Source organism: Ursus arctos, unplaced genomic scaffold (assembly GCF_023065955.2).
Source record: "Ursus arctos isolate Adak ecotype North America unplaced genomic scaffold, UrsArc2.0 scaffold_3, whole genome shotgun sequence".
Lineage (NCBI taxonomy): Eukaryota > Metazoa > Chordata > Mammalia > Carnivora > Ursidae > Ursus > Ursus arctos.
In genome coordinates this window covers 66,190,748-66,216,795 of record NW_026622985.1, presented here as the reverse complement: position 1 = coordinate 66,216,795, position 26,048 = coordinate 66,190,748, and the positions used below count along the sequence as shown (strand labels likewise).

General features: G+C 40.3%; 1 protein-coding gene across 3 annotated transcripts in view; it reads left to right on the top strand.

Moving 5' to 3' along the window:
* The window catches only part of DOCK4 (dedicator of cytokinesis 4), a 409,136-nt gene that overhangs the window by 217,515 nt on the left and 165,573 nt on the right, over positions 1–26,048 (top strand). For all 3 annotated transcript variants that reach the window (XM_026509569.4, XM_044387653.3, XM_026509577.4), the window contains exons 9-12: positions 4,789–4,870; positions 6,138–6,198; positions 10,140–10,272; positions 14,021–14,109. In XM_026509569.4, the coding sequence (XP_026365354.3) occupies positions 4,789–4,870; positions 6,138–6,198; positions 10,140–10,272; positions 14,021–14,109 (365 nt within the window). The remainder of the gene's footprint in view (positions 1–4,788; positions 4,871–6,137; positions 6,199–10,139; positions 10,273–14,020; positions 14,110–26,048) is intronic.

Sequence of the window (26,048 nt, the reverse complement as noted above, 5' to 3'; positions counted from 1 at the left end):
CAAGAACTTTTCTATGGAAATACACTCTTCATTATCAGGGGTCTTTTTGAGTCGGTCGGAATGCAGTAACTGAGCAGATGCACAGACGTAAACTCCCTGAACACAGATGTGTTTGTGGCTGGTTGGCTGGCTGGCTGGCTGGCTGGCTGGCTTGATTGATTGATTGATTGATTGATTTTCAGTTTCATGTGTTTTCATTATTATTTTTTATTTTATTGAAAATATTCACAATAAAAACTCCCTGTTCACATGACATGGTTAGTCTTGCTCTACTTTGTTCAAGGTAGTCTGTTCTTTTAACTACAGTTTAGCAGTTGTGGTTAAGAGCTGAGATTCTGGAGTCAGACCCTGACTAATTGACTTCCTGGCTCCACCCTTGCTGATCATGCAGGTTTGGCCAATTGACCTAATATCGCCAAGCCCCAGATTCCTCGTATGCAAAGTGGGCATGGAGGTGGTTCCTACCACATAGGGCAGTTGTGAGAAGTAAGTGAGAAAATCCATGTGAAGTGTAAGTCGTGGTGCCTAGCACAGGGTAATATTTACTGGTACTGTTTTTCCCCTGGGGCCATGCTGGGAATGCTTATTTATACTCTTATTTCATTATCTTGGTTTCCTTAAATCCTTGTTAGAAGAAGGCAAGTCATAGATAATAAATAATTATGGTTTTTTATTGTTTATTTCCAAAGAAAGAATCTGTCTTTGTTGATTTATAATATAGAATGATTTATAGTGGCTCACACACGGAATTCAGGTGGACACTAAATTTCTCTGGCAGTGAAAGTTCCTCTGGGAGAACATGGCAGTATATGGAAAAGTCAAATGAGGATTTTTTTCCCCCTTGCTGGTAATATCAACTCACATTTCTCAGTGTTTCTGGAATAGTTTCTATTTGCTTATTCATTCTTTGATGATGAAGAAGGACACAGTATTCTCATTTGGAAATATATGATGTCACTGTAGATTTTTCCATTACCGTCTGTTTAATATAATAAAGATATAAAACGTGCAGGGGACAAGGTTAAAAGCATGATCTGGAATCTGGGGGTGCCATGAAGTTAATTAGGTGACTCTCACATCTGGTGGGGAGCCATCATTGATTAAAATGTCTCTTTGGAGAATTTCATGCATTTCTCACCATAAAGTAAAGGACATTCTGGAGAAGAGAGGGAAACTTAGGAAGGGAAATAAAGCTCCCCAATTATTTGGATCGTGTTTTTTTTTTCTTTTCCCTAAAAGATTGTATTTGTTCAGTCTTTAATTAAACACCGAGGAAGTACCAAGTCATTGGCTAGCAGCTGGGGACGTGAAGGTTGATGGTGACCACCCTGTGCTCTAGGTACTCACAATGTATTAGCAAGAGACACACACACCTGCTAGGATTAGGAAAAAAAAATATAAGCAATATAATTGAGGTGTTCACATCTTATCATAGACCACTTTTTAAAATCACAAAAACTAGTTTTGTTTTCTAGTAGGAGACGCCACCCTTTTCCTTACAGTAGAGTCTCGAAAATGCCTTTATGTGTGGCCACAAAAGTTTGTGAGAGAATTGTAGAAGATATACCAGAGTGAAATGTCAGTGACTTGTTCGGTTTTTCTCCCCCAGCCACGAAGGCATACATTTTGGTATTCTCCAAACTTGGGGTGGGGGTGGCGTGGGAGGTATTTATTTGTAATTCAAAGATTCTGTAATGTGTTGCTATAGGTCTTCTTTTTTTTTTTTTTTAATGTTATGTTAGTCACCATACAGTACATCATTACTTTTTGATGTAGTGTTCCATGATTCATTGTTTGCGTATAACACCCAGTGCTATAGGCCTTCTGCTTACCTCTGAAACCATTTGCTGGTTAAGTAGTGGCTGTTATCACCAAAGCTGAAGAGAATTTGATTTGAGTTTGTATAACTTGTCACTAAGTGAATAAAAAAGATTTTTTTTTAATTGGCCATAAAGGTTTTCTTTTTTCCTTTTAATAGAAGTCTGGTTTTTAAAAAATTACACATGAATTATTTTTCCATAGTACCCATCGTCAGTCTATTTTTATCGACCCCTTAAGGCATGCTTAAGCCGAGGGGGTATGTCATTGGCTTAGTACGTATTGATATTCTTTCTGAAACAGGATATGATATAGTATAATACTTGCATAATCAGGATTCTGTCTAGACTGGTGAAATTAAAATAGTGACAGAGCAAAAGGAATCTCTTTCTGAAATAGAATACTTTAGGAAACGTTGCTTTACCGGAATATTGATGAAGCTTGCAAATACAGAGTGGTATTTTGTATCAGTATTAAAGTTAAGGTTTTAATATCTAGAACGTCTTGTTGACTTTCGTATATTTATCTTATTGGTATTCATGTTTTTGGACTGGCCTGTCAGAAGATAAAGAAATTTGTTTTAAACATTCCAGTAGGGATAAAGAGGAGCCTCAAACATAAACGCATCTCAAAAAAGTACAAAAATATAAAGTAGCGCATGCCCTCCGTGATAAAGAAGAGGGGAATAAGGTCACACTGCTTGTGTTTGGGACTAAAATATAATCAATACACATTCTTTGATGACTAAGAAGCAAAACCAAATACCAGTCTTACACCTCAGGAATTTCAATTAACTAAAGCCAGGTTCTAAAATCATTTTGGAGCTCTGCATTTGTTTAATAAAATCATTTATTTCCCAATTTATTTTTCTAGGTATGTTTCCTTGAACAAATGACCAAGGAACTATTTTAAGCCAGGGGCTGCTTTGAAACCTGCTGAACCAGATTTCCACTTCTTTCATTCCCTTGAGGCCAGGAAGGGTGTAGGGAGGGTAACCCTGTACTCTTAGGACCGGGCCTGACTGAATCAGTGGGTGTCCCGCGCAGATGAATGACTTCTCTTTTATCTCAATAGTCTGGACATATTTGCTCTTTATTTCTATAAAGCAGAGAAAAGATTTACCTTGTAGCATTCATATGAAGTGCAAAGGTTTTGAATTAACACATGGGAGATAATCAGTACTCAGCTATGCTCCAGGTCTGTGATCTTGGGCAAAACTACTTACTGTGTCTCAGTTTTCCCAGCTATAAAATGGGCGTAATGGTAGTACTGTCTTTATAAGGGCATAGTGAGGATTAAATGGGTCCATTCCTGTAAAGTCCTTAGCAGAGTGGCCATCAAATGGTGAATTCTTGCAAAAATAGTATTACCTAGTATGATTATTTAAGTATAATTCATTTATCCGAAGATGAATTTTTACACATTTCCTTTGAGCATGTCTTAAATTGGAAATACTGGTGAATTTTCTTCCACTGTGAAGAAAGCGTACAGTCTTGCTCCTTGAATTATCGCAAATGACGATTGGGGTAATAGTAATTCAACTCTGCATGGGAGCAGTCATTTCCAGCCTCGACTTCAGAATTGTATCGGGTGGGAACTCCAGCTTCACTTGAGAATCCTTGCAGCGATTTATATTCTCGCCATTCAGACCTCATCAGCCGCCGCTCTCCGGAAAAATACCCAAAAAACCCACAGATAAATAGGTGTGGAAATGACCCCACAGAAATGTGCATGGGTTGCCCTTTCTCATATGAGAGGGCAGGAATAGGTATAATGTAAGAATATAAAAAACCAAGGTAAGCCAGGTAGTTGAATCTGTTACATGTATCTATCTAGATTTAAATCACAAAAGAAAATAAAAATGTTCCAGAACAGTCATAAATTCATATCCATATGCGTCCTTAGAGATGTGGTTATGGCTTTCATTTCTTCCCCTGTATGAGAGAAGGGAGATTTGCGTTGACAGAGCCATTACTTAAGGCAAGGATCGAGTGGAGAATAAGCATGGAGAGTTGGTAGTTCTGAGCCTCACCAATGCCCTGCACTCTCCCTGCTTGGCCCCCAGGCCGAAGCTACTCTAACCAAGGCCACACTGGGTGCTAATACCCCTGGTACTGCATCCTGTGGGTGTCGGCTGCGTGTCCTCTGCCTGAGGCAGGCAGCCATTTGATTCTGTCGCAGGCACCAGGATATTGAATTCAGAAGCTCATGGTTGCTGGGACATTCATTTTTCTCGGGTTGATACTCTTTCTCTTTTACTTATTTTTTTTTTATTATTTGAATATAAATGGGGTAACGTTACCTTGGATCTAAATGATGTTCACAAGTATATTGATTTGAGTTAGTGGCTGATCAATAGCATTTGTGTTTGTATTTAATTTGGGGACCCTGCAGTTTCAAATGCAAGTTCTTTGGGGGGTTTGAGGTCTCCTTTTCGCCCAGTGCAAATTCAAGTTTCATTTCTTGCGCCTTCTCTTGGTGTTTTGGACGATGTATTTATAAGAGCATAGAATGTTAAGCCTTCTGCTAGGTGGTTAGCACTCAGGACGGTGTCCCTGTGGGATGTTAGTTAAATAGCGGGACACACAACATGAAAACTATACTCTTAGCTACAAACACACAAAATGTGACAGGTCACCGTTTTCCCTTAGTGCCCTTGTTTCTACTTTTTGGAATACTAAGAATGACATATCACTGATATGGAAACCTAGTCTTTCGAAAGTTAATTTTTTGTCTGCATATATATCTGCGTTTTCTGCTTTTGCACTTGCCGATTTGCCAGTATTGTCTGAAGTGAAGCAAATGTTTATTGTCTTGGGCGTGCTTCTCATTTACAACAGCAATTCTGACATCGAATGAAGGACCTAATATGTTCTGAGTTTACCTCGTGTGATTTAGAGTAACTAGAAGAGTATTAAGTCCTTAGATATTAAATAATTTTCAGAATGTTAAACTTTTTTTCTCTTGTAGTGAGAGATTTTTCTTGAGGCTGAATAGAAACGGACTTCCCAAAGCCCCAGATAAACCAGAACGACACTGCTCTCTTTTTGTGGTAGGTGGATCTTATTTCATCTAGGAGGCAGACTCTTCCGGTTGTACTTTATGTTACTTAAGGGAAATAAATTATTGTGAGAGAGCATAGTGACTTTGCTTAAACTTTGTAAATAACACACGGAGTACAGTAGGGCGGGGCTGCGGGCCAGGGGCTTAAGGAGGGCAGGTGCTGGGATGAGCACTGGGTGTTACACGCAACTAATGAATCGTTGAACACCACATCAAGAACTAATGATGTACTGTATGTTGGCTAACTGAACATAATAATAAAAAGCATAAAATAAAATAAAAATGCTCGACGAGACCACAAAACAAAAACACCAAAGTCCAGTAGTGCCCAGAATCCTGAATACCCACCATTCATAGACACATCTCCGTTCGTTTGGTGTATGTTAGAGCCTGTTACACTCCACATGACATACGGCATTTAGAATGTACTTCATAAATGTTTAAAGAATGAGTGAGAAATTAAAAGAAGAATTTTTTTTAAAGTATTATTTGACATGAGTAGATTACACTATAAACTTGTAGTGGTATTTTTATCTTATTTCCAGTTTTTATTTAAATTCCAGTTCGTTAACACAGTGTAATATTAGTGTCAGGTGTACCGTATAGTGATTCCACACTTCCATGTAACACCCGGTGCTCATCACTGTAAGTGCCCTCTGTAATCCCCATCACCCCATTCCACCTCCCCTCTGGTAACCATCAGTTTGTTCTCTGTAGTTAAGAGTCTGTTTCTTGGTCTCTCTCTCTCTTTTTCCCTTTGCTTGTTTGTTTTGTTTCTTAAATTCCACATATGAGTGAAATATTGTGGTATTTGTCTTTCTCTGACTAACTTACTTTGCTTAGCATAATACTCTCTAGCCTCATCCTTGTCATTGCAAATGGCAGGATTTCATTTTTTATGGCTGAGTAATATTCCACCGTGTGTGTGTGTGTGTGTGTGTGTGCAATCTATCTATCTTACATCTTCTTTATCCATTCATCAGTAGATGGACACTTGGGCTGTTTCCATAATTTGGCTATTATAAAATGGGCTTTTTTTTTTTAAGCTTTATTTGGCATTCGTAGACTAAGAGTGTTAAGTTGATTGTGGTGGTATTTTTAGAACAGGATTTGAATTATATGCTTCTGCTACGAAATTCCATTAAGAATGTCTACATTGTCTTTCTTCTGTTATTTGTGGAAATAATGTGCTATGACCTTTAATACTTCTATATAAATTATGAGTTTTAAAATACCCCCCCCTTTTTTTTTGGCAGGACTTGGGTAGCAGTGAGCTAAGAAGGGACATCTACATCACTGTGCACATTATCCGAATTGGTAAGTCCAACACTTGGCAGCAGGGCGAAGAAGTGCTGAAAGGTTGTGTTGGTGTGATTTCTCTGCTGTCAGGATCAGAAGGAAGTGAAAGCCAGTTTGGAATCTAAGAATCCCCGCATTTGGGAATTGTTCCCTCACCTCCCCAAACTCAGGGGCGGCCTCCTCACGCGTCACACATAGATGTTGTTTTCGTTCCGTGTAAGTCATTCGGTAGTTTGTGGCGCTTTGTTTTGCTTTATTGGACTCCCTAAACATATTTGATTCAAAATTTCTTACTTGTCTTTGCAAATTCTAATTGCTGTGAACAGCATAAATTAAACGGTTAGGATCTGGATTTCCTACAAGTTTATGAAAATTTGATACTAATTGGCATCTTCCAAAGTGCAGATATGCTGCAGAGCATTATTGCAAAAAGAGCTACAAGTAAAGGGTTATGAAACCCTGAATGCTATATATTTTTTCCACTTTGACAGTATCATCACCTCATTAAAGGGTCTCAGAAGTCCTCCTGGGAAATATTAAAATGCCTCTCTAACTTCGTTGGCCCTGGCTTTCTCCAAATTTGATTTGACCGTGGAAACATGTATATAATGTGGCATTTATTACTATCCTGCAGAGCACTCTTTGGGTGTTCCACACCGAGCTTGCACAACAGAGCCACAATATGTTCACTTGTTCTTGCTCATAAAATGCCTCTAAAAGCAGGTATTTTATGACAGAGGACCTAGGTACAAGGAGGAAGAGCATAGCCTACACAGTTTTTCTTTTAAAGCTAACCAGCTGATACTGGTTCCCACTTCTTCACTGACTGTGCTCCATTATTTGCCTGGGAATACTTCTGTAGGATGGTCATATATTGCTGTGCAATCCTGCATAGTGATCTCTATTTTTATACTTTTTTATCTTATGCATCTGATAACCACATTGTGCACTGAGAGAAACTATAAAACATGTTGCCATTCTAACATAGATTTTCTATATATTTTTTCTCATAAAAATCAGTTCTGAAAACCCATTTTCATTGTATGCTATTTTTTTAGTTGAGGGGCAGTTGAAATTAAAAAAAAAAGTAAACTGTTTTTCATTTTAATTCTCTTTTTGTAGGAGGGTATACATGGGGAAGAAATTGGAAAGCATCTTTAAAAATGTTGGAAAAGTTGGAATGCATGCTGCTGATCATTTACTTCTCGAGAAAGCTTTTGTGTTCCCAGGGTGGCAGGGGTGCAGTTTGTTAGATAATTCTTTGTGAGTGTGGTTTTTTTTCATTCAAATTCGTAATGCCATTTGTTCATGTAAAATGTGGCTTTGGGTGCCTTCCTGTAAGCATTGCATTTGAATATAATCTTCTACAGTATGGAGAGAAAACTCCTTTTGCTTTCAGAACCTTTTAGAAGGTATCTGCAGGTTTTTGTGAGAAACTCATGCGGCAGAGGGGGCTCTGGGCCCTGCTTGCCCCTGGTCTGGGGGGCCCTCCTGCGGAGGAAGCTGCGTGCGTGTTGCCAGTCACACATCTGCCTTTCGAATACGTGGTGTTGAATTAGTGATTGCATTTTTTCCCTAAGATTTTTATGATCGTTAAGCCATCAGAATGAATGTTGAATCAGAAATTACCTGTTACCCCCTTTCCCCCCTGAGCTTTGGTCAAATTAATCCTCCACTGAGATTACTGCAGAAGCTGCCTGTTGGTCAGGTCCCATTTACCGGTTTGACATTTTGAGACTGAAAAGAAATTAGATTGAAGGTAAGAAACTCTAAGAAAGGGCAAGGCTTCATCTGCTGCAATGAAATTAAGGAGCAGAGGATTCTTGTCTATCAGGGACAGATAATTCTTACTTTTCCTAGAATATCCCTTGTACCTGCTTTAGTAAGAAAAGGGCACACTGACCCTCATCGGCTGCCGAGAACAGGAGCAATGGCACCTTGCCTCAGAATCTGAGCCCGGATCTTTGATTGGTTAGAAGAGAAGGGGAAAAAAAGAGAAATAAATAGTCCCATATCCTCCTGGCCACCCTGCTAAAGGTTTTTCCACCTCTCTGTTTCTCCTTTTGGCTTTCAGCTGGTTGCTAAAAACTGTTTACTAAGTATTGCTAAATATTTTTACCTTCCCTATGCCTATCTTCCTTTCTGCTTAGAGAATTTTCCTAGAAATCTGACCAGAACTGTGAACTTTTATTGATTCTAGAGTTGGGAACGCCAGGGCTGGCATCAAGTAGTCTTTTCAGCACAGGACGTAGACCAAAGTTTTGTATCCAAAGCTGTGGTGGCTGCAAGGCTGGGGAAGAAAGCTTGAAATTAAGGGTCTGAGGACACGAGCAGTGTGGAGGCTCGGGAGCGATGCTGCCCAGCGGTCAGAGAGAGGGACCGAAACCTCCCTGCCGTCTTCTCAAGTTGTGAGGGGTCGCTCCCCGCATTCCCCGAATGTGGCTGTCCTCCCCAGGCACCTACAGTTTTCCCTTTCCTGCAGTTCTAGCCGAAGGGGGTCAAAAAATCAGGGTGCTAGGCCTGCTGTGCCTAAACTCCTGGGAATTTAGAGCTAGAGGAGTCCATGGAAATAATCGTGATGGGAGTTTCAGGGGTTTTGTTGTTGTTTTTTATTACTAAACTTCTTGTGTGATGTCAGTTGACTTTGAAATACTCCACTCAGAAATCTTCTAGTCTCTTTGTCGCCTTGCATTTACAAGGGAATGATTAAGCAAGAAACATAAATCATGATATTGGTAAGGATTGGAGGATGTATTTCATCCTAATTTAATCTGTAATAATATTCAAAAGAGAGATAACCTAGAGTTTTTTTTTTTCCCATTTAACAAGTGATCAGAGTTTTAAATTTGTCAGTTTTGTGAGTAAAAGTGTAATCGGTTGATTAATTCAAGTATGACATGATAAAGTGTTTGGTTTGCCAGTGTAATTTAAATTTAAAACATGGGTTGAAATTCAGCCACATATTACAGCATCAGGTCATGAAAACATGATTCTTTGAATTTTCCACATCTAAAAAGCAACTGGCATGTTTTTTAGTTTTGATTCTATCTGATAAAATGAGAAGTTTTCATGCTATTTGTAAGCATTTCCCTAAAAATGATGCAGTGCCGTGGTAGTTTTACTTTATTAATGATGAATGAAAGCCAACTTGGATATTGCCGTCCCCCCCCCTTTTTTTTTAACCCATCTAACACTGGATTTGGGAGAGTCCTGGAGTCCTCTAGAAGTGCTATGGGAGAGTTTTGCTCAGATGGAAAACAACTTCTGTATCTGTTGCCAAGCATCTGGAAACAGATTTGCATATTTTTTCATTATTTTTCCTCACCTTGTTATATTTCAGCTTCACTATACTTTCTGCTTTCTGTCTTCAGAACAATCCATTGGTAAATATAATAATTAATTAAAACAGTATCTCAGTAACATACTTCAGAATATATAACAATTGAAACAAGATGAAACTGTGTCAGAGTGAAAGCCATGCCAGGAGACGTCAGCCATCGGCTGAATTATCATCAGCCCGAGCCCTGGGTCAGGCAAGGGGCCTGCACGCTCCTTTGATTGTTTGTACTTACTTGTTTTACCTTCAGGGAATCTCACACTGCTTCCTTTTAAAGGTGCAATATTTGAAATAGCCCTCAAATAGAAAAATGAAACGGGCACCAGTATTGCATTTATTGCCTCGAACCTCCTGGGATGCCTTCATGAATCCTTCGGGGAGGGTTCCCAAATGTGGGATCAGCTCCAGTCTCCATGTTTCGTTGGCGACAGCTGGTGCCCAGAGTTTCATCGGGGAGCCCAAGGTCACACAGCGAGGTGCTTGGAAAGGAGAGTCAGGAACTCAGGCAACATCCTGTGGGCCCCTTTAATTGACCAGTTAACGTTTGAGATGGCCTCTGTGTCTGTTTAAGGTGCACCAGTCAAAGGGCTGTATGGGCCATGTTTGCTTTTCCGTTGAACAGGTCGAATGGGAGCAGGAGAGAAGAAGAACGCCTGCAGCGTCCAGTACCGGCGACCCTTTGGCTGCGCAGTTCTTAGCATTGCCGACCTGCTCACAGGAGAGACGAAAGATGACCTCATCCTGAAGGTGTACATGTAAGAAGCACGCCGTGGAGGGGCTGGGTGGCTGCAGGGGCACATGTGGATCCCACGTGGGAAGGCTGCTCCAAGGGGTCCTGGAAGAGCAGGGGGAGGGCTGAGTGTATGAGCCCCCTCAGAAACTCAGTCTGTAGACTCACTGCAAGCGAGCCCACAGGTCACCATTCACCAGTCAGAGGACTTGTGGAATCAAGAACCCAAGAATACAAGCAGGTTAGCAGTGGGGTAGCCTGTCTACTTCGCAGAGTACCTCCTCTGAATTTAAAAACCGAACCTGTCCTTACCCTCAGAGAGTTAATTCGTTCTTGGAAAACAGAAATAGTTTTTGACATAAACTAATTAGAAGTAGGAACAGAAAGCAGGCAGGTGCTTGCCCTTGTATCTCATGTATTGTTAGTTGGCTAGCTCTGCCCAACAAACGACCACAGAGAGGAGGGAGGCTTAAGAAGCAGGAGTTGATTCTCTCAGTTCTGGAGGCTGCAAGTCCTGGGTCAGGGTGGTGGCTCGGTTGACAGCTTCTGAGGGCTGCCAGGGACAGTCTGTCCCGTGCCTCTCCTAGTTTCTGGTGGTTGCTGGCAATGTGTGGTGATCTGTGACCCATAGATGCGCTGCCCAACACTGTCTACGTCTCTGTGTCCGCATTTGCCCTGGTTACAAGGGCATAGTTATACTGGGTTGGGCCCCCACTCCAGTGACCTCATTTTAACATGATTACCTCTGTAAAGGCCCTGTAAAGACCCTGTGTCCAAATATGGTCATGTTTTGACGTACTAGGGCTTAGGACTTCAGTGTTCTCTCTTTTGGGGGAAACACAGTTCAACTCATAGCACTCCACTGAGAAAATCACTTAATGTATTCCAAATCCTAAGTTAGTTGAATTCTTTAAATGCACATGGTTTCCGATCACCCCACCCAGAGCGTCTCCCCACAGGTTTGGAAAGTGAGAGTTGACATACCATGATATCTTCACCCTGGGGTGAGAGAGTGGGTAGGAGGGTGGGGTGGTTTGAGGACCGTACTGCTGGCCACCACCGTGAGCGAGCTTGCTTTAGTATCGTTTCTGTCTGTGGAGTTGATACACCCGACGTATGCCAGTAGTTTTCATATGTTGGGTTAATACAAGTGGCCCACTCCCTGTAGGACACAGACTTCAAATTGCTTTTTGACCACTGCTGGAGGGTTTCATGGATTTATCCATTCTCCACCCAGTGCCCCCGGGACCTGTGCCACACATTTGCTAATTAGTTGACAAAGATTTGTCTATAGCCTGTGGTTTAGGACCAGCAATTCTGTCTATTCTCTTTTAAGGGGGATAAAATCTGTGACCTTGATTTTAAACTTGAAAACTTTGGGTAAAACTAGTGGGTAGTAAAACTCACTACTCTTTTTATCATGTGGCAGCCCTCCACTTCCATGATAATCCTCTTTCCAAACTCTACTGATGATCATGAAATATAATGTATTTGAAGTAATTCTGGGGAGAATGGCCACCATTTACAGTGTGCTTACTATGTGCAAGGAACTGTGTTAAGCAGTTTCCCCGTATCGTGAGTTTATCCTCGTGACATACCATGAAGCAGATGCTGTTGGCTCTGATTTCCATGTAAAGGGACAGAGAGGCTAGATCATGCCCCAAACTGCCTGGCAAATCAGAACGGAAACCAGATCTGAAGTCAGGACTGTCTGACTCCAGAACTTGAGCTGTCTCAGGTCCTATGCTTTCGGGTGTTATTTTGACACCCTGTTGTGTGGCCTTGCTTTTTAAGAAAACTAGAATTCCTTATAAACAGTCTCGTTTCTGAGAGTAGTCTTTCCAGGTAGCAAGCGCTGTATTTATCTTGCCATTGGGAAAACAGGACCGACGGTTGCATGCATCCGCCTTGATTATGCAGCCTGCTAGAGAAGCCCCCTGAGTTCCAGCTCCGCCTGTGGGAGACGCTCGCTCTCATAAAAACAAATTGTGTTGCTCTTTGTGGTTGTTATTGTCTCTTTTTCTTTTTTTTTAAATAAGCATCAAATAAGGTTTTAGATTTTTCTTGCTGGAAGAGATCCCCTTAAAAATGCCAGTTCAGCAAATTATGAATCAGTTTCAGGAAGCTTGCCAGCCAATCAAAACAGTCACTGTAGATTAAGAAGAAAGTGTGATTTCAGTAGAACATTTTAAGGAAGTGCCTGTTGGAAATGATTTGGAAGAAATTTCTATTTGTTAGTGTGACCGAATCCCTAACCCATCTGGGACTCAAATACGAAACAGTAACAAATAACTCATCTGAGCCTGGAAGATATTTCAGGCACATACTTGAGCTTTGATTTTACGTGGAGTTTTGTAGGTTAAAAGCATGAATTCTGGAGTCACTTCACTAATAGGAAGCAAGCCATCTCTCTTCCTTCCCCACTGAGCTGAAATAAGAAAACTAGAGGCAGAATATACTAAATTGCAATTTGATGTCCTGCAGCTGGACAGGTGGGAGGGTTTCATTTCATCTTAATTTCCCCGCCTTCTAAGATTCAGTGCTCTCTCTGGTACCCTACTGTTAAGTGGCTTGAAAATGACCTCCATCGTGTACATCCTGGAAAAGCATATGGTGATGAAATAAATATGTAATCAAATCGTGAACCATCCGCTCTGGATAAGATCACAAGGAAAAGGAACCTACTGTGGAACATTTTGATTGATAGTGTGTAGAATCTTGATATTCAGTACCCATGAAAGGGAGCATTTGCGGCTAATAAAAAATTAGTGATTTAAAAACATACTCCAATTAGGGAGGCAGCCCCCCTCCCCCTCCTGCCTAACCAGGGCAGTCATGGCAGGAAGGAAGGATGACCAACCTCAATATTTAGGAGCCATCAGGAGTTGCCAGACAAAGGGACATCCATCCATTCATTAACTCATCACATGCTTTTTAAGTACCCACAGTGTTCAAAGGCCTGAGGGGGAACACATATCAGCAGGTCCTAGGTCCATTCCTTAAACACCTTCAAAGTTTCCTAGGTGAACTACAGCATGTGAACAAAGGTGACGTGAGCTAGCAAGTGACACAAGCTAAAGGAACAAGGCTATGCGAGTAAGAAGATGGGAAGATGCCTTTTAGGCCTAGAAGAGAGAAAGCTGGGGAACTTTGATTACCCTTCAGTGGGAGGGTAATTTAATGACCCCCTTGCAAGTTGTGTTAACATCAGTTACATTTTGCTTGTTTTGTTGCATTTTGATGCTAACCAGACTTGGTCATGTTATAGTAGGTAGAGACCCACTAATAAGAACTAACTTTCGTGGCGCATTGAGTATATGCCAGGCATTATCCTAAGCCCAAGCTTATTTAATTGCAGTCTATTACCCCCCTTTTCACAGGTGAAGAAATCAAGGCGCAGGGAGCATAAATAACTTGCCCGAAGAATGTAACTCAGTTAATAGGGTTCAAATCCAGGGAGTAGGACTTTCAGTCTGTACTGCCTTCCACTGTATGCATTGTTCTCTGAGATTTTGAGGTGAGGGGGACTCTCATGAATTGCGAGTTGATCACAGCCGCTCCTGGCATGAGATAGGTGGTCATGCATTTACCAGATATGGGCGTCCTGCTCATCGTGGGATTATTATGCTTAGCCTGACCAATTCTGGGGAGTTCCCAAGGAAACTTAAGGAAGTGCAGTATGGTGGTTATTCCAGAAAGAGCAGGTGTGCTATTAAGGTCATTGTTTGATCTCATCCCTTACAAAGCTTAACAGAGTGTTGATGTCTTCATAGGTGTAACACAGAGAGCGAGTGGTACCAAATCCATGAAAATATCATCAAGAAACTGAATGCACGTTACAATTTGACGGGCTCCAATGCAGGTGAGTGTGTGGGGCTGGCCAACTCTCCCTCCACTTTTCATTTCAGGCCCTTTTTTAAATGCATCTGTGTAAGAAGGGGATGAACTGCCCTTTGTTTTTCTCTGCGTTCACTTCGTAACTTAAAAATGTGCAGCGAACGATCTGGTACAACTCCCTGTGCTATGATAGGCTTGTAGCTAGAACTCTCTTTAAAAAATGTCTTCTGTTCTGCTTTGAAACAAGGCAGAGTATCTGAATTTGTTCAATAATACCAAGTTGTGAGGCCTCTAAGTTGTTACCAGGTACTAAAACCCAAATGACAAACATGCTTGAGTTCCTGACTGTTGTGTGGAGTAGATTTGATGGATGGAAATGGGTCAGTAAGGTCCAAGAAAAACGTGTTTCCCTGCCTGTAGCTGGGAGCAGCACTATGTACTGGGAACAAATATACGGGTTCATGTGTTGAAATTGGCCACGAAGATGAATGATGTTGACTGCAGTGTCACGTATGGAAAAACGTAGGCACATTTGTTAAGGGAACTGAAATATATAGCATTATAAGTTATATGTGATATGTGGCGCATATTCTTAACCTGGTAACTTCATAGGTATTGCATTATATAGCATATATGGTGACATCTTTGAGTTTGGTCAGTGGACAAAACTGGGTGACTGTTCTTCGCTCCCTGTCCCCCCTCAAGCCCATGTTGAAGCAAAATAAACTATGTAGCTGTGTAGTTTCATTGACATAAAAAAAAAAAACACCTTCAAATTAAGTAATCTATTTGAACTGAATGCATTGTTTTTTAAGAGTAATTTTTAAATGAAGTTGAGTGTAGATATTTATGTTCTGGTCCAACCTGCCTGGTAATCTAGAAGAACAAGAGTCTAAACTCAAACTTTTCGGACCTGTGCCCATCTTACGAGGCCAAACTGACCCACAAAGAAAAAGTAACTGCAGACAGAAACTTTTTTGATTCAGTGAGAGCCTTAAGCATCCACAAGTCACACATGTGGCAGCATTAAGGTTGTAATGAGTGGTGAGGTCAATTTGTCCTCCCTTTTCCAAGAGTTGGGGAGGGAACTTGGGTTTCATCTAATCCCACAAAGTCCTGCAGCTACCACTAAATAAACAAGAGCCTTGGGCTAGTTGAGGGCAGGGTCCCTAAAGAATTGGGAGGAGGTGGTAGTAGTAGAATATGACGTGAAGTGGTAAGATACTTTATTTAAGATTTTATTTATTTATTTGAGAGAGAGAGAGCACAAGCATGGGGAGCGGCAGGCAGAGAGAGAAGCAGGCTCCCCGCTGAGCAGGGAGCCCGATGCAGGGCTCGATCCCAGGGCCCTGAGATCATGACCTGAACTGTAGGCAGACACTTAACCGACTGAGCCACCCAGGAGTGATATTTTAGAAACTGGGATGTGGACTTGTCTGTGAAAGAATTCAAATAGCACTAGTGTATGGACCAAAGGATGTAATTTAAATGTATCCTTAGTAAGATGGCAGAGATACCACTATTTAATACTAATCTTGCCAAATTCGTTGGTAGACTTCTAGACCTGGTTAGTTTTGTTCTAAATCTTTCAGGCTTTCATGGTACCGTGGACTATTTTTTATCATTAATTACCTTTAACCCTGTGCTGTGCAGTTCATTGGGCACTAGCCACATGTGGCTATTGAGCACTAGATAGGAGGCCGACAGCTCTGGGATTGATGTGTGCCGTAATTATAAAATATATAGTGGATTTCGAAAACTTGGTACTTTAAAGAAAATATAATACCCCACTAATAATTTTCATATTGATTGCATGTTGAAAGACAAGATTGTGGAGATAATGGGTTAAATAAAATACATGACTAAAGTTAACTTTGTTTCTTTTTACTTTTTTGCCTGGCTACTAGAAAATTTTTAATTTCATTGGTAGCTCCAACTGTATTTCTATTAGAGAGTGCTGGCCTGGACTTGATTTAAAGGTTTTTTTCAGGGGCACCTGGGTGGCTCAGTCAGTTAAGCATCCAACTCTTGATTTCGTCTCAGGTCATGATCGTGAGATCCAGCCCCACACCGGGCTCCTTGCTCAGTGGAGAGTCTCCTTGAGATTTTCTCTCCCCCTGACCTCCCGCCCCCCTACGTGCTTGCTCACACATGCGTGCTCTCTCTCTGTCAAATAAATATATAAACCTTTAAGAAAAAAAAAAGTTTTTTTCAGTTCTTTTCATGCCCCTCCCCAGGAGCCCCACTACTCCTCATTTGTCTGCATTTACCTCCTATGTGGATAAACAAAAGTAAAACTAACCTAACCCTGACCTTGTGATATTTCCCATGCATTGCCTTCTCTCCCTACCATCACAGATGCAGTCTTGACTAAGCAGCATGTGTTCACCTGCTTCAGCAGATTTTTTTCTCCAACTCCTTATTAACTCCGAAGGCTTTCCTCTTTCCACTACGCCTTATGCAGAACAAAATTCCTCTGTTCTTGGATTGTTTGAAACTATCATTGTCCAGGCTCTGATGTGATTCCCAGCTGCCTCTTGAATCATGGTGAAGGTCTCAATGATGGGTGTGATGTTACACCTCCAGATAGATTCCTAACATAACTGATTCTCTATCCTATGAGGTTAGGGTTCCAGTAAAGCCACACTGCCCATTTCTCTCTTATAGATGAGAGTCATCTCGCAGACAGTATAGCCTCTAAGAGCTTTACCTGTGGAAATAGGATGTCCTAAGTTTGAATGGGATAGTTTTACTGGGATAATAGTAATATTATCTAAGGGTTGTTGGTGAGAAAGTGCACGCAAAGCATGTAGCACAGCACTTGATACATGTAAGTATCAATTCATTGTTAGCTATTGTTGTTGTTTCTCTTTGGAGCCATCATCTGGAATATTCTACCCCTTTCTTAAGTCAGTTTCATTTTCTCAGAGTGGATCCTGATTTGATCTCCTTAATGAAGACTTTGAGAATGACACAGTTGGATTATTGATAGGTTAGATCATGGAACCGGGCTTTCCTACTTTGTGTCTTCCATCTTGTCTCTGCTGATTTGATTGCTAATATCCCTTCCCATGGCTTTTAAATTTGTTGTCCTTGTGATTATATAGATGAATTCCAGGAAGGAAGGGCAGCACATTCTGTTTCCTTGGGGAAGTCCAGGTGCTTAGACATGCTCCCCATATTCCATGTGCTTTGTCAGTTTTATTGACCCATGGACCGCTTATCCTTGCTGGAATCCTGAGTGAGACTACCGTTAAGTGACATCTAAACCATCTTATTCCCCAAGTGCTCCTTTGTCTGTTTACAGCCATCATACTAAAATGAAAAACTGCTTGCTGCATCTTTGGAAAAAATGAATGGAGCCATTGTACTGTAGAGCCCTGCATGAAAGGTTTCACCTTCGGCAGAATCCATCCTCCATTTTGTTGCCTACTGTGATATTTTGATTCCTGGGCAGCCATCCGTCTGTTTTTATACTTGGTTTCTGCTGCAGAGCCCTGTTTTCCTGTGCTTATGGCCACCCCTCTCCATACTTCTCCTTTTAAGCCTAAACCCCAGCCAGCTGCCCAAAGCCACCATCTATCTGCCTTCCACTCTTCTGGTCTTTCCACTGAAGTTTCTACCCTTCAGTCTTGGTGGATCGTTGTTCTGTGTCACCTTGATCTATTCTCCTTCTTGTAGAAAGGCAGTTATAAGAACAGAAGAGAAATAGTCAGGAGCTATTTGGCTTTATTATTGGGAGGGAGGCCCTCTAATGCCTTACCTAAAAATAGTGGGGGAAGCGGGGTGCCTGGCTGGCTTAGAAGAGCGTGCAACTCTTGATCTCGGGGTCATGAGTTCGAGCCCCACTTTGGGTATAGCGGTTACTTAAAATCCTTAAAAACAAAATAGTGGGGGTCACCTGGGTGGCTCAGTCGTTAAGCGCCTGCCTTCGGCTCAGGGCGTGATCCCGGCATTCTGGGACTGAGCCCCACATCAGGCTCCTCCACTGGGAGTCTGCTTCTTCCTCTCCCACTCCCCTGCTGTGTTCCCTCTCTCATTGGCTGTCTCTATCTCTGTCAAATAAATAAATAAAAATCTTTAAAAAAAAAATAGTGGGGGAAGCAAGGGTACACAGAATTGAAATTGGAAATTGGGGTGTCTAATGTTCAAACTATTGCAGTGGTTAGATCTGTTGACTTCCATTGTTTTCTCCTCAAACCATGGGATTGTTGATTAAATGGCAGCAGTGCAGTCGGATGTTTTCAAGAGAATTGAGTTCATTAAACAAAGTATTGTTTTTTTCCTGCTTTCCTCCACTATTCCTTGATCACTGATACTAAAAAAAGAAAAAAAGAATAACTTTGAATTAGGTTTGGAAACAAATTCTACCAGCTAATTTACAGGCCCTTTATGTTTCCCCGATGTCTTCCTATCTCTTGGAGTTGTAATCTTGTTTAATAGATAAAGGGATTTGTCTAGTTAACTGGGTCTCCCCCTTCTAACTAAAAACTTAACGTTGCAAAGGTACATCAACCACTACCTTTGAGTTTAGAAACTGGGAGAAAATTGCAAGTGATCCGTTTAACTTTTAAAGATGAAAAAAATAATAATTGAATTAACGTATCTCTCTGGTTAGATATAGTTAGGTTGAGTAATTCGAAATTTCCAAAGCTGTGCTCTATGGGAATTTTAAAATCTAAAAGTAATATTGTAAGAATTTGAAATTCTAAAAATATTCATGACATGAGCCTGGCTTAGGTTTGTTGAGCAAATGGTTATTATAAATGTCACCTCCAATAGACATTAGCAACTGAATGCTAGGAATGTGAACCAAGACTGAGCCCGTGTGATTTACTGAAGCAAATTCAGTTCTGTGACTTGAAGTAAATTGTGTAAAATTCATTGGCTGTGGTTCAGTATGTCCTGAGAGAAACTTCAAAATCTTTTCATATTATCTGGGTATTTATGAAATCTAATTTCCTGTAGTTTGCACATGTAGTTTACAGCTAGAAGAAATCATATTGACTAATCAGGTCCATTTCTGCAATCTTTTTTGCCTTAGCAAGATGAGTGTACATGGGTGCATTCCTACCAACCATACATTTTAATCCCCACAGAATATTCAAAGGAATTACCTAGATGAGGAGCCCGTGGGTTCAAGGAGAACAGTTTGACTCTGTGCAGGAAGTGAACAGTGTTCTTTTTTCGGCTGAGGTGAAAGGAGACTTTTGATGATTGGATTGCATTTTGGGGTTGAACATCCTACCCTTATAGTGCAAGGCAGTCATTTAATTCAGTTCTGTTGAAGTGCTAGAATTCTTGAGGATTGTATCAATGCTCCTGATTTTTGAACATTGCATTTAGAAACTTTGCTTTCGAATATTGTTAAAAGAAGCTGGTACTTATTGGCACCATCTGTTGGCTAGAAATGTGGGATGTGACCTTTTTGCTCACTTTTGAAATTCTCTATTAAACCATGCTCTTTTTTTATTCTTTTAAAGTTTTTAATTTTCAACTCAATTTACTTCCAGAAAAGTTACATGAGTAGGACAAAGAATTTCTAATTTCTCAAAGGTTAACATTTTACTACATTTGCTTTATCCTCCTCTCCATACTTGCTCGTGCTCTTTCTCTCTTTCTCTGTCATCATTTATAGCGTTACTGAATTGGTATAATTCTTAAGGTTGCTTCAGTGCTCCTGGTGTTTCCGAACGTTTCTATGTGTGTATACAGTATACATACAATACACACACACACACACACACGCACGCACATATACAAATATATATACATTTATCACACACACAACACATACATTTTCCCCCCTGAACTGTTTAAGAACAAATTGCAGGCATGATTCCTCTCTACCTCTGCTTACACCAGGGCATGGCAACATAACCAAGCACAGTGATCAGAATCAGGAAATTAACATTGATGTAACACTCGTATCTAGAGATCTTACTCATATTTAGACAGTTTTCTCGATGTCCTTTATAACAAAAGTAACCCAGGCTGTATCACATGCAGTTGTATCTTTTCAGTTTCCTTTAATCTAAACCATTCTCTTTTAATGACAGTGAAGGAAAAAGGGTTCAAAATATGGTATTAAACTATGCTTTAAGGTATTTTTAAAACTTCATGCAGTATTAAAAAAAAAACCCAAATTATTAACTAAGGGAAGTAGTAATTAGAGCTTGATTTTATTCTCCATATTGCTTATATTTTGCTAATTTAGATATAATCATTAGCAATACTGTTTGGAAGATTTGCTATATAGAAAAAATATGGAGGTTATAAAAGCAAGTATTTGAATAAATTAAAATAATTAGATGTTATGTTCTCTGTACATTTAAAAGAAATAGTTTTCAGCCAGTGGCTCACTATGTGCTTTGTGTTTTGAAAAAATCACAAATCAATAATAATGATTATTATTATATACTGGTAAAAAACAAACACCTTTTTAACCTTGACAGAATCCTCATGTATACCATTGAAATGTTGATATCCAAAATCATAAGAAGGACATTTTAAGGTGAAATTTCTCCTCTGTTAAGGAGGAAATGTGAATTTCCTCTGAATGGTCTCATTTACTCCTCTAATTACAGCTTCCGCTCCATGCCAGCGGGCCTCTCTCCATCCCTCATTTCTGGTCAGTAAATTTCTTTTCTGGTTACGACTCACTGAAAGTAAATAGTTTCAGATGTCTCTTCTGTCTTTTAGTTTGATGTTCCATAACTTATTATGTATTCCTTCAGTCTTATTGTTGCTGTAACTCTTAGCCTTGGGCTAACCACGTCTTTAAAGAAAGCATTAGGGGAGCCTGGGTGGCTCAGTTGTTAAGCATTTGCCTTCGGCCCAGGGCGTGATTCCGGCATTATGAGATCGAGCCCCACATCAGGCTCCTCCACTGGGAGCCTGCTTCTTCCCCTCCCACTCCCCCTGCTTGTGTTCCCTCTCTCGCTGGCTGTCTCTCTCTCTCTGTCACATAAATAAATAAAATCTTTAAAAATAAATAAATAAATAAAATAAAGAAAGCATTAAAGTCTTCCCAAAACTTTGAAATAGCAGATCTGTGGACTAGCAGTTATGATTACAGGAGTATTTGTGCATACTTATTGTACCTTTTACATGATAGACCAGAGGCATCCCAGTCGATAGGGTTACCTATTCAGAGATCTCAGGAAAGTGACCCTTTGATTATCCTCAGTGATGTCAAAATCACATCCTCGTATGAGTTAAGTTGATTTAAAGAAACAGCAATAGGAACATTCACAAACTGAATAATACTGTTTGAAAGTCAGAAATAGAGGTGTGACTATTAAGAAAGGAGAGTGATTTTCTTTTACTTTATCTTTTTCTTTTCTTTTCTTTCTTTTTTTTTTTTTCCTTCTATAAGTTGGCTTTGAAAGTGCATCTGAAAGTAGAGATACATCCCCAAATTTGAGCATTGGCAGCATTAATAATATAGTGTCTAGATTTTCAAGATGGCGACAGTGTTAAAGGCCAGCTGTCCTTTGGGTAATCAGGTCCCGCTGGACAGAGGATTTAAGCAACTAGGTCCGTCCATCATATAATGAACAATTCAGTAGGCTTCTAGTGCTGTCACAGCTCCCATTTTAGTTTTTTATCTAATTTGGCTGATTTTGACATTCTGGCGTCTTCCTAGTGCTTCTGACTTTTGCTTCATTGACTCATTTTCCAACAGTGCTATCTCACTTGACAGCACTCCTGCTAGGCATTTGGCCCTTTCTTGCCTCCACTCCAGAGATGATGAGATCCTGTCTCTGACCTCTCTGTGTAAATACCTCCCTTATCCCACCAGCGTTTTACCACTTGGTGCAACCAGGATCTACTCCTGAAAGTTCTCTGGCTTTGAGTTAGACCCACATTAGATAAATGCTTTTAGTGCATTTTAAAAGTCAGTTGTCTTAGGAATGCCTTTTGCTCAGTTGGTTGAGTGTCTAACTCTTAATTTCAGCTCAGGTTATGATCTCAGGGTTGTGAGATCAAAGCCCCATGTCAGGTGTTGTGCTAGATATGAAACCTGCTTAAGATTCTCTCTGTCCCTCTGCCCCTCCCCCACTTATGCACATACTGTCTCTCTCTCAAAATAATAATAATATAATAATAAGATACAAGTCAATTATCTTACCTTACAGACTCCACATATAATACTCTAGTACCCAAAACAAAACTCTGTTGATAGGGGCACCTGGGTGGCGCAGTCGTTAAGCGTCTGCCTTCGGCTCAGGGCGTGATCCCAGGGTCCTGGGATCGAGCTCCACATCGGGCTCCTCCGCTAGGAGCCTGCTTCTTCCTCTTCCACTCCCCCTGCTTGTGTTCCCTCTCTCGCTGGCTGTCTCTCTCTCTGTCAAATAAATAAATAAAATCTTTAAAAAAAAAACAAAACTCTGTTGATAGACTTTATAAATCAAGTACATAGGAGGAAATAGAAGTAAACATTCTTGCTCTGATAATAATGAGGTCCTAAATGTTTTAGAAATAAGTAGATTTTATGGAAGATGATTTTATGAAAGAATCTTTTGCAAGTTTTGCTGCTACCTCATGATGTTAGTGATTTTGTACTAACATCATGTAGTAAGTTTAGAAATCCTAGCAATTATGTTTTACCCTTAGCCCCTACTTCCCAAACACAAAGTATGCAAATACTGTGAAAAAGTAGGGTTTTTAGGAGTGCCTGGGTGGCTCAGTCAGTTAAGTGTCCAACTCTTGGTTTTGGCTCAGGTCACGATCTCACACATCATGAGATTGAGCCCCACATCAGGCTCTGCACTCAGCAGGGAGTCTGCTTGAAGATTCTCTCCCTCTCCCTGCTTTCTCTCTCTCTGTCTTTCTCTAAAATAAATAAATCTTAAAAAAGAAAAGAAAAAAAATAGTGTTTTTAGAGTTTTACTACAGAAGAGCAGCCTGAGGAGCTGCACAGATGCACCCCAAACTGAAACAGCTGTAACTGGTAAAAATCATATATTTAAAAAGCATTAAAATCTGAACATTTTTCTAAGCACATACAGCATATAAAGAGATACTTAGTCAAGAGTCAGACCAAATCTTGATAAGAGTAGAGAGAGTTGGTGACACTTGTGCCACAACCCACTTGCTCCTTCCCACCTGCCCCTGCTCCTCATGATGGATGTTCTGCTCCATGTCCACGAGGCAGAGGTGTCACTCCAAAGAGTGGACCACTGTACCCACCTCCAGTGGATCAAAGATGTGGCCCCGGGATAGAGGCAGTTCATAAGGAGAGAAAATACAGAAGGCTTCCTGAAAGGAAATGACTTTATTTGAAACAGAGTAGGGAGAAATTTAAGTCTGTGGGAATTCTTGAAAGTGGAGACTTTGGAAGAGGGTTTTTTGGGTTTTTTTGTTTGTTTGTTTTTTTAAGAATGAAGAAAAATGAACAGAACCTCAGAAAAATATACCATCAAGTGCACCAATTTATACAAAATGAGAGTACCAGAAGGAGAGGAGAGAAAGAAAAGAGTAGGGAAAATATTTGGACACATACTGGCAGAAAACTTCCCAAATTTGATGGAAAACACGAATCTGTACATCCAAGGAGTCCAGTGACTTCAAGTATCATAAGCAGGAAGAGATCCACACCCAAACACATCATAGTAAAAATGCTGAAAGCCAAAGACAGAATTTTTGAAAGCAGCAAGAGAAAAATTAGTCATCATACACAGGGGAACGAACCCCCATGAAATAACTACCTGACTTCTCATAAAATAGAGTGGAGGTCAGAAGGCAGTGATGACATAATCAAGGTACTGAATGTTTTAAAAAACAAAACAAAAATCCACCAAAGTGTCAATCAAGAATCTTATATCCAGGGGCGCCTGGGTGGCACAGCGGTTAAGCGTCTGCCTTCGGCTCAGGGCGTGATCCTGGCGTTCTGGGATCGGGCCCCACATCAGGCTCCTCGCTATGAGCCTGCTTCTTCCTCTCCCACTCCCCCTGCTTGTGTTCCCTCTCTCGCTGGCTGTCTCTATCTCTGTCGAATAAATAAATAAAATCTTTAAAAAAAAAAAAAAAAAAGAATCTTATATCCAGCAAAACTATCTTTCAAAATTCTAGGCAAAATTAAGACAAGATAAAAAACAAAGAATTTTTTGCTAACTAATCTGCTTTGCAAGAAATACTAAAGTTCTTTAGGCTGAAAGCAAATGACCCAGACCATAATCTAAACCCTCATGAAAAATAACACCACTAGGGATGTGTGGGTGGCTCAGTCGGTTAAGCATCTGCCTTCGGCTTGGGTCATGGTCCCAGGGTCCTGGGATCAAGTCCCATATCGGACTCCCTGCTCAGCAGGGAGCCTACTTCTTCCTCTGCCTGACACTCCCCCTGCTTGTGCTCTCTCTCTCTCCTCCTCTGACAAATGAATAAAATCTTAAAAAAAAAAACCCACTAAAGGTCAATTACACATTTATAAAAGGCAGTATAGATGGCTGTTTCTTCTTCTTTCTTTTCTTAATCTTCTCAACTCAGTACATAGCCACATTTTCTACAGTTCCTCAGGTCGACACTCAGGAGTCTTCAGTGATTCCTTGTTTTCCCTCATTCCCCCACATCTAACATAAAGACGTGACTTCTTCTATGCCAATATGTAGCTTTTTTACCACTTTTCCCCCATCTTCGTTGTAACCATATCAGCATGGTCTCCATTATTTCCTGCCTTCATATCTCTAGTATGTGTTCGTCAGTTCCACTCTTCATCTTCCCAGTCCCATTTGCCAGATAACCCTAAGAAAACTCTCTTAAAACACAAATTGGATCATGTTTCCTTTATTTAAAATTCTCCAGTGACTTCCTGTTACATTTAGAATAAGAGTAATTAATTATGGCCTCCATGAGTGCTGTTGATTTTTCTGGCTTCCCCTGTGCAATTAGGAATTTCCCCAGCTTCACGTATGTCCGTACACATTGCCTACTTGTATTCATCACTTAGGTCTTTGTCAAAACTCCAGTAATTGAGTATTGCTCATGATAGATTTGCCCCCAAAGCCTCCATAGAACTTCATCGTTCAAATATCCAGGAGATTTGCAAAACTTGGCTTAATCTAGTGGTAAGTGGGCATGCCTTTTGAAAGGACTATTGTCTTTGTGTATGGCACTTGGGACATGTTGAACATCTTTTTTTCATGGACGGTAATTGGTTGATATTCATGGTAGGGAGGACTAAGAACAGAGACACTGTTATTATGTAATAATAGTAGGGGCAGTGGTAGTTGTAGTAATAGCAGCCGACGCTGTTGAATACTTTGTGCTACATATCACCCAAGGTGTTTTATGGAGTCGGTATCATTATTATCTTGATTTTACAGTTGTGGAAACCAGAGCGCAGGGAAGTTAACTTTTGGCAGGGTCGTGAAGCTGTGTGTTATACTTCTTAACTTGCACACTTAATCACAACATGTATCAAATATATTTGTCATTTTATATTTTTGCATTGCTGTACATTCACAGCTACATGTTATTTGGTTCATTGGTGGCAAAATGGCTGATCTAGTCTAAAATTAATTTTGCCTGCTACTTATAAATCATGCTGTGCTTGGCATTTTTTATGTAAAAGTGCAGAATTCCATGAATTTAAAAGGAGCCATCTTATGGAGTGAGTTAACTTCAATTCCTATGAAACTGGAGCTACCAAATAATCAACCCTGTTTGATTTAACGGATACGAATCCTTTCTTTCCTGTACTGCCGCTCTGTAAGCGGAGCTTCATCGTGAAAAAATACATTATTTTGTGACAGACTCTAGATTAATTAATGTCTATGCCTTTGTTTAAAATTAGATATCAAATCATTGTAATTGGCTCTTAAACATCTAGGCAGATAAAAATGTTCAGTTTAATGATTGCTTCTTTTAATAAGAGGAACAGTTCTCCCTTAGCAGTTTCATTTTTGGTACTTAGATTAAGGACCGGGAAAAAAGTGATTGTAAAACATTACTGATATATTT